The sequence below is a fragment of the Clytia hemisphaerica genome, unplaced genomic scaffold (assembly GCF_902728285.1).
Source record: "Clytia hemisphaerica strain Z4C2 unplaced genomic scaffold, Clytia hemisphaerica genome assembly, whole genome shotgun sequence".
In the NCBI taxonomy this organism is placed as follows: Eukaryota; Metazoa; Cnidaria; class Hydrozoa; order Leptothecata; family Clytiidae; genus Clytia; species Clytia hemisphaerica.
In genome coordinates, this window is record NW_027103737.1 from 262,643 (window position 1) to 271,948 (window position 9,306).

Here is a 9,306-nt window from a genome sequence, read left to right on the forward strand (position 1 = left end):
ATTCGTATTGATGCTGTTTCGAATACAAAGAAAGGTGAGTAATTCTTCAGTCTTTTACAGTGCTCGATACATAAGTAGAGCTATGCCAGTCAGAAAGAAAAGACACTAATTTATTCTGCTACTGGCAGTTTCATGCCACTTTGGTGACAATCTTCAGGCAACTACTCTTAGGTTCCAAATAAACAGGGGGTGGGGGGGGGTTGGAAAATTTTCGAAATTTTAATAAATGGGGGGGCCTAATTGTCGGGGGGTTTGGAAATTGTACTTCTGAAAACTCAAGATAAGGTAAATGTAGGCTTAAAATCAGGCTATTTAGAGCAAAATAGGGGACCTTCTCTTTAACAGCTGAAAATTTTCTTAGAAATTAATAAACGGGGGGGGGGGTCCTAATAAGGTCCGGGGGGTTGGAAAATGTTCGAAAATTTAACAAGCGGGGGGGGGGCCGTTTATTTGGAACCTAAGAGTAAAACTAATACTAAGAATGTGAATACTAAGAAAGGTGATATTTAATACACTCCTGTGTCACCCACCTAGTTGCCCACACTGGGGAATTGACTTCATCCTCATTTGAACTCTAAAACCATCCTCACGTTAAGTATGTACTAACGTACCTTACGTAATGTATTCATCAAACCCGTGATAGCTGGATGGGTAGACTAGACGCATGATGAAACCGTACCCAATCTTCTATCAAAATCTTAACAAATTTCAACTCAATTTAAAGTTCTGATCAATACACATTTAAATTTTCTGATCACATGCCTAAGTAAAACTTGTCATCATATTTTCTTCTTCTTTAGTCTCAAAAATTCAAAGTATCGAAAGAAGGCTTCGGGCACTTGAAGAAGATAACAAACTGCTACGAAAAACAATCATCGACATTATTATAGATAACGGCAAGCTGGGAGAAAATGATTTCAGAAATCAAAGACATGTCATTGATACAAATACTGAAAGAGATGTTGATTCAGTGGATTTTGAAAATTTCAATATACTTTCTGGCGATACTACATTACGTCATTATGAAAGATTACAAACAACATCAAGCTCAAAAATAGAGGTGGAAAACCATGAAGAATATGGTGAAACTGAAGACCAAGTTATCGAGAAAAAAGCTTCTTTATTTGTTGCTGTGGTTTTCATACCTGGATGTTTTTGTTTGTTTTTCTTATGTTTAAATTGTCCTTTGGTTCGCTTGTGTTCCTGTATTCAAAAAAATATCATTGGATATGAGAAGACATTTAGTATAAATAAAAATGATACAGTTCAAGGACCTGGGAACTACCAAAAGCCACCAATGAAGAGAACCATATCGTTTTACAAACTATTATGTTATCTTATGGCAAGAAAAAGGTCTGGTGGGAGAAGCACGAACATTGAAGCAGTTTGAATTATTTTTGAACTTTAAATACACGCTTTTTTAATAAGAATAATCTTCTATAAGAATGTCAGGGTGAGAATTGGCCAAATCGTAAGAATACCCTCTAGGGTGAATTTCACAGAATTTGATAAGAATACAGTCATTTTGTATTTGGTTAACAGAAAAAACTACTTCCTTTCTTTGAGATAAATTGAAGCTTTGAGGAAGAAATTTATTTTTTAACCCAAATGTTCACTCAAAAGTCCAAAACTCTCAAATTGATAATTTCTCATGTTTGTAAAAAAGTCAAGTCTACAGAAGTAAGAATACGTTAAAAATATTTCACCCTCAATTTTGGCAATTTCGTAAGAATACTTGACCCTCATTCAAATTACACTATTCTTATAAAAAAAGCGTGTATGATTGCAGCTTAGTTACACGTTTTTTTTTATAAGAACAAACTATATAAGAACATAAGGCTTCGAGACCCAAAAATTTAAGAATATTCTAAGAACATTCTAAGGCTTTGGAGACTTAAAAACATGCATTTTCTTAAGAAATTACATCAAAATGCTCAAAAATGCTGAAAATAAGAATTTTAAGAACATTTTTAGGCTTCAAATCCAAAAAACTAAGAATATCCGAAAGCCTCGAAAATTTTTGACGTTCTTGTAAAAAAAAAAACGTGTAGGAATGTTTTTACTTCGAAAGAGTCGTTGGAAAACATTGAAACAGATCGAATTTGTACATGAATTTTTACTCCTTTTTTAACGTTACTACCGAGACAAGCAGGGGGCTTAATGAAGCTCCTGAAATCATTAAGGACATTCGATTGTCAGGACATCAAATTGTCAAGACAGGACATTTTAGGGGTAAGGTTGAAAGTCCAGTCAAGTGTTTGATGGAAAATCGTTGCCGAATTTGATTGGTTGGTATTGCTTTTAAAATAAGCTAAAAGAGTGAATTTATCAATATCATTTTTCATTTTTCAAAAGGGCGATTAGAAAAATATCAATTTGTGTTTTTCAAAACCGAATAAATTCAGGCTAGAATTTTCTAATACGCAATGTAATGTATTTCTCCTCATATCTGCAAAATTATAAGTCCCAATGGAAATTTCGAAAAGGTCTTATCCGCGAAAAATTTTGAGCAAAACTTAAAAAATGGCAAATAACTCCTTTTAAGATGCTAACTGGCATCGAAGAAGCGCTAATAATGCGTGTGTCTCAACAACAAGTGTGTATAAGTTGGCGGACAAAAGACACAAAAGCATGGAACAATTGTCTCCCGATAATGCCATCTGTGCGTGCGTTTAAATAAATAATTTCTGGCTCAAGTCGCAATCGAGACCCGCACAGTATTCTACACACAGTAGCCTACCTGAAAAAGTAGTTAAATCATCTACAATACAAGAGTTTAAAGAAAACCTCGGTCTAGCTTGGAAAGAGAAAATGTTTGAGTACGATTGAAATTGTCACTATTGTTGCATATATTTCTGTTTGAAGTTAACCTTTGTAATAAACCAAACCAATGTATGAGCGATTTATAGAGGCCCATGTGCTTGGACGGTGGCCTGGAAAATGAAGTTTCCGACGGACGAAGGGAGTTGGAAACGGATTTCCTTACGGTTTGGGAGCGAGTTTGTCATGTGTAGCGTGTGTAAATAAAAATGGTAGCATTTTTCATTATCGCCCTCGGCTCACTTGAACATCTGTGCAGTTTTCATCATCAAAAAGGCATCATCTATCACAACAAAATGTCTATTACAGAACAGATTAATACAGCGATCAAAGATGCATTGGCTCAATCTTTAGGGACGATCGTTGAAGAAACTACGAAAGAAGTCAAAAGATCCATGCAAGACGATGTAACAGATACAATCGTCAAAAAAGTAAGACAAGAACAAGTGCCGACTTTCAAGAAAAAATTTAACTCTGATCAGTACAAGCATACTAAAGTCATGGAAAAGATCATGTCAAAAATCAACAGCAATTTAGAAGCAAACGACATTACAAAGGCCAAAGAGAGCACCTCAGAAGGTATGAAAGAAATTTATAAAAGACAAAAGTTGATACAAATAGCAGATAGGGAAGAGGATGGCTGGGAGGTTATTAAATGCTATCAGTCAGATAATTTAGCATCTGATTCTGAGGATGAAAAGAGACTAAATAAATCGAGAAGACAAGCCAAACAAAACAAAAAGGAAGCAAGAACTAGGAGGCTCAATTACAGAAAAAAGTTTGATCAAAATGGCTCAAGAGATTACACGTCAAACTCATTTTATTCTACTAGATACCCACCCAAAGACAGATCATGTTATTATTGTGGGAAGGAAGGACACTTTCAGTACAACTGCCCAGTCAAAAGATCAGACCTCAATAAAGGACACTAGGGATTACGATTTTAAAGAAAAATGTAACGAAATTTCAGTATTTGGTCGTCTAAAGACATGTTCAAATTTTTGGAAAAATAATTTACACGTTTCAAATTTTATTCAAAAGATTATCGACGAAGGCTATTTGATTCCATTTAAGAGTGTTCCACCTGCATTTTTTGCCAAAAATAACAAGTCCAGTCTCGATAATTCAAATTTCGTCCAAGACGCAATCAAATCGCTATTGTCAAAAGGATGTATATCTGAAGTTTCCGATATCCCCAAGTGTTGTAATCCATTAACAGTTGCAGAAAGAAATTCCAAGTTACGTTTGGTACTCGACTTGCGTCACGTTAACCAATTTGTTGATAACCAAAAATTCAAATACGAAGATCTGAAAACTTTTGCAGAGCTTTCGACCAAGACGATTTCTTTATCACTTTCGACTTAACCTCTGGATACCACCACGTTGATATTCATCCTGAACATAAAAAATATTTAGGTTTTCACTGGCTCTTTCCTGACGGACAAACTAAGTATTTCATATTTAATGTTTTGCCATTCGGACTAAGCTCGGCATGCTACATTTTTACAAAAATATTGAGACCGTTTATTAAAAAATGGAGATCAGAAGGGATTAAAAGTATAATTTTTATAGACGATGGTATTTGTGGGGGAAGAGGTTTGCAGTTCGTTGAATCCATAGCCTTTAGAATTTTAGAAGACTTAAAGAACGGGGGATGGCTTGTCAACTTCAAAAAAAAAGTTCATTGATTCCAACGCAAATAGGAAAGTGGCTAGGGACTATCATTAATACAAGAACTATGACCTTTCACGTACCAAAAGAAAAAATCGATAAACTTTTGAGAAGGATTAAACTAGTTCTAAAACAAACCTTTTGCTCAGCCAAGCAACTTTCACGAATTGCAGGTCAACTAGCAGCGATGCATCTTGCTCTCGGTCCAATCGTAAGGCTTTTTACTCGATACATTTATCAACTGATCGAATCACGCGTATCATGGTATCATCCAATTTCACTGTCTCAAGGTGCCCTCAACGAATTAAAATTTTGGCTCAAAAACATTGATTCCAAAAACGGTTTCTCTTTCAAGCCACATCCAACCACATCAAAAATGGTCTTCACAGATGCAAGCAATTTCGGCTATTGAGGTTTTATCGCTGAGCGTCTAAACAAAGTCATCTGTGTAGGAAAGTTCAGCAAATTCGAAAAAGCAACCAGTTCCACAGCCAGAGAACTTTCAGCGGTAGATTACGTCTTGAAAAGTTTCGGTCCAAAACTTGCAAACGAAAATATCCAAATTAACATTGATAATCAAAACGCGTGTCACATCCTTTCTGTTGGAAGTACCAAACCACACTTACAATCTTTAGCTCTTGAAATCTTTTACCACTGTATGAAATTCAACATTTCTATGCAACCTACATGGGTCCCTAGAGAGGAAAATCAAATTGCAGATCACTATAGTAAATACAATGATACAGACGATTGGTCAATAGACAATAAGAGTTTTATTACCGTTTCAAAAAGATATGGACCTTTCACAGTTGATAGATTTGCTGACAATTGTAACAGAAAAACAAAGAGATTTAATTCAAAATTCTATTGTCCTGAAACTGAATCAGTGAATTGTTTTACAAACGATTGAAATGGTGAAAATAATTATCTTTGTCCACCAACCAACCTGATTGGCTCAACGATCAGACATCTTAAAGTTTGTAATGCTTCTGGGACTCTTATCGTACCAGTTTGGCCATCAGCTTACTACTGGCCAATCATTTTTCCACGACAAATCATCGCAAGTTTCGTAAAAGACATTTTTATTTTTGAACCTTTTTATACTTCAATCTGTAAGGACTCTGTATTTAATGGCTATGCAAAATTTAAGACAATGGCTTTAAAGATCAAATTTTAAGAAGGAAAGAACGTCAAATTTAATTTCTATTTTATCTTCAAGTTTTTCAGTATGTTTAAACAGGTAAAAAGTAACTTAACATTTCATTTGAGATGCATACAGGCATTTTATTTATCCAATAAGTAGACACCCCTGAACGGAGGGCTTTCTTAGCCGACAAAGTAGACACTCCAGGACGGAGGGCTTTTTAAGCCAACAAAGTAGACACTCCTGTACGGAGGGCTTTTTTAGCCAGTAAAGTAGATACTTCTGTGAAGGAAGGGCTTATCTAGCCGATAAAGTGGATACTCCTAAAGGGAGGGCTTTCAGCCAGAAAATCATTTTTATTTTTCTTCGATTGAAATTCCTTTTCAGTAATTAAGGAAAATCGAAAATTTTTTAGAACCAAAGTAACCAGTCTTCTGCGTTTGGTTTTCTCCAAATTAATATTTTAGGCTCAATATGGTCAACCGTTGCAAACGTGAAAGACGACAGTATTAGAGAGCTCGCTGTATCTCTTCCCGACGTAGTTATTGCAGCAAGAGCAAAGTCAACGACATCGAAATACCAACGAGCATGGTCAAACTGGTTGGATTGGTGTAAAGATAAAGAAGAAATCATGCCATTTCCAGCAAACCCCTTTTACGTAGCAATCTACCTGAACTTCGTATTGAAAACTTCGAAGAAGAGTGGTACATTAACAACAGCCTTCTACGGCATCAGATGGGGTCATCACGTCAACGGACTATACTCTCCTACCGACCACCCATTCGTGAGTATGACATACGAAGGTACGTTACGACTTTGTGAAAAGAAGCCGAAGAATCCTAAAGAACCTATAACGCCAGAAATCCTCAAACACTTAATTAAGACTTTCGATTCAGAATCATTAATGAGCTTACGTTTTCTTTTGATTTGCTCCTTGGGCTTTTTTGGCTTCTGCAGAATAGATGAACTATTAACCGTACAGTTGAAGGACGTAACAATAAAATCAGCCCACCTCGAAATTTTTCTAGAAATCTCCAAAAGTGATCAGCATCGTGATGGTAATACAATTTACGTTTCAAGAAATGAGAACACCAAATTTTGCCCCGTGAACTTAGCAGAAAGATTTTTATCGCTTTCAAACGTATCCTTAGCATCCAACCCTGAATGTTTTTTAGTTCCAAGATTGATTAAAATCAAAAAAGGTCACAAGATCCATTTATCCGAAGGAATTTCTTACACGAGAGCAAGGGAAATATTTAAAGAGAAAATGGAGGAGGCTGAAATTAAAGGCAATTTTTTGGTTTACATAGTCTTAGATCAGGTGGTGCATCTGCTGCCGCTCAAAACAACGTCAACGAAAGACTGATTTCAAAACATGGTCGTTGGGCGTCCGACAGGGCTAGAAATTCATACATAAAAGACTCTATCGAGTACAGGTTAACAATTAGTCGCCAATTGGGAATCTAATTAAATTTGAAGTATCTTTAAATTATCATCGCGTCGATATGTGATTAAAAAAAAAAAATTTTTTTTTTTCTATATCTATTTTTCTTCGACAATTAACTTTCTTTTTAACCCTCGAGATACACTGTTCACGCCAGCCAAAGACCAAATGCTCAGAGAAAACAAATATGTGTATTTCAATGTGTTTTGAACCCTTTGAGTAAGATAAGTAGGAGTGGAAAATAGGAAGGAAATGAAGTTTCCGACGGACGAAGGGAGTTGGAAACGGATTTCCTTACGGTTTGGGAACGAGTTTGTCATGTGTAGCGTGTGTAAATAAAAATGGTAGCATTTTTCATTATCGCCCTCGGCTCACTTGAACATCTGTGCAGTTTTCATCATCAAAAAAAAAAAAAAAAAATTTAATCTAATGCAAGCTTTAAACATTATTTTTCCGGTATCACTGGTCAATCGAGACTTCAAAAGAAGAAAGAACGATGGTTAGAGCGTGTCAATCGGGTCGAACGGAAAGTTCAGTGGCGCTAAGGAAAAGACAACAAACAAACGACAAAGATAAATGTTTTTGAATTGTATTAATATTTTTAGTTTATTGCTGGCTTTCGGATAAACGGTAGCTCAAAGGTTCTCCCTGTCAAAATACTCATACTTGGTATGTACTTCCGTAGTTCGGGAAGAGACTGAGGGTTTAGTCCATGAGGAATTGGGGCCCATCTAGCCTTCGGGGCCCCTATTCAGCCCTATCCGAAAGTTAGTCTGATTCGTCAACCTTGAGAACACGACAAAGAGAAGTACGTTTCACAATGTTGCAACCAGGCTAACACCTAGGTAGGAAGTAAGATATGTAATATACTGTACACTGTTCACGCCAGCCAAAGACCAAATGCTCAGAGAAAACAAATGTGTATTTCAATGTGTTTTGAACCCTTTGAGTAAGATAAGTAGGAGTGGAAAATAGGAAGGAATCTGTAAAACATTATTATTATTATTATTATTGTTATTGTTATTATTAGTATTGGAAAGGGTGGCAGTCTAACATTCTTCGGGCGATACTTGTTTCTTGCAACAAAACAGTTTGAGGATCTTCTTTTTGAAATTGTCGGTTAGGAAAGTATAAATGATAGGGTTAGCACATGTCCCATAGGCTGCGGCAATCAAACCTCCAAGAAAGAAAACAAAATCTCGTTGGGAGGTACTAGTATCTTTAGTTGTTGGCCAAGTTACTGCTATAAAGCAAACCGAATATAAAACAACCGAATGGATAAACAAGAGTCTCAAAATCTTCTTCATCAATCTACGTTTGCGTCGTGTGGTTGTGCTTGGCTGCTCTCTGCTTGTGCTTGGCTGCTCTCTGCTTGTGCTTGGCTGCTCTCTGCTTTTGCTTGGCTGCTCTCTGCTTTGTTGAAATGCTGGCTTTACCACTGGAGGACTGGAACGAGGCAACTAATATCATTGATCTTCGTTGATATCGGTAAATTAGTACATAAGATAAAATGAGGATTATGATTGCTGCCATGGTTTGTAGAGTTATAATCAAACCGAATATAGAACTGGGCTGTAGAATGTTGTCGAAAGAAGCGCTCCTTCGATAACCCAACAAGCCAGAATGATTTTGACAAGTCTTCTGTTTTCCATCCAATCAAGATGTTTGTTAGGAAGTGTGATTTTTTATCAACCGCTCCAACGATAATAAACTCAGGTTGCAGAAAGACATATGATATATGATAGATGATATATATCGAATTGGATTTAATCCAATACCACCCTTACTTCCCATTAATAGCAACCATACTCCAAATGTTGGCAGAGATATCATACTAATAAGGAGATCTGTAATGGTTAGAGATAACAAGCAAATATCCGATGCTTCGAAGGATGAGAAACTATCCGTCTCCTTGTACATATGATGGATTGCTATCGAATTTTCTGTGCATCCAATCAGCGAAAGGACGAAATAGGCGATAGATAACGATTCTAATGATCCCATAGCCTGGATATCCAAGCTCAAAATTTTAGAAAAAATAAGTTTTACCTCAGCCAGACAAAGTTCTAAAATTATAGAGCTTGGTTCACCTAGAAATCAGGTGAACCCCTGTTGACAGATTTTCCTGCATGAATCCCATGGCTGCAAATAAATATATGCACATAATGACATGCATAATTTCAAGATGCTACCCCAGCAGTGATAAATCAATTTAGAATGACAGCCT

The 9,306-nt window shown here is 36.2% G+C and overlaps 1 protein-coding gene across 1 annotated transcript; it reads left to right on the forward strand.

Annotated features, from left to right (window-relative positions):
* The first annotated feature begins 2,920 nt into the window (after nucleotides 1-2,920).
* Nucleotides 2,921-7,001, forward strand: LOC136805153 (integrase/recombinase xerD homolog). Its single transcript, XM_067061716.1, has 2 exons — nucleotides 2,921-3,399; nucleotides 6,103-7,001. Exons 1-2 carry the CDS (start codon nucleotides 3,030-3,032, stop codon nucleotides 6,999-7,001), a joined length of 1,269 nt encoding a protein of 422 aa, XP_066917817.1. The 5' UTR covers nucleotides 2,921-3,029.
* The last annotated feature ends 2,305 nt before the right edge of the window (nucleotides 7,002-9,306 follow it).

What these genes read in the sequence shown, in the direction of transcription:
- LOC136805153 (XM_067061716.1), top strand. Translation starts at nt 3,030, where the DNA reads ATGGTAGCATTTTTCATTATCGCCCTCGGCTCACTTGAACATCTGTGC. An exon ending in CAAAGAGAGCACCTCAGAAG is followed by an intron (nt 3,400 to 6,102) that starts GTATGAAAGAAA and finishes TTAATATTTTAG; the next exon opens with GCTCAATATGGTCAACCGTT.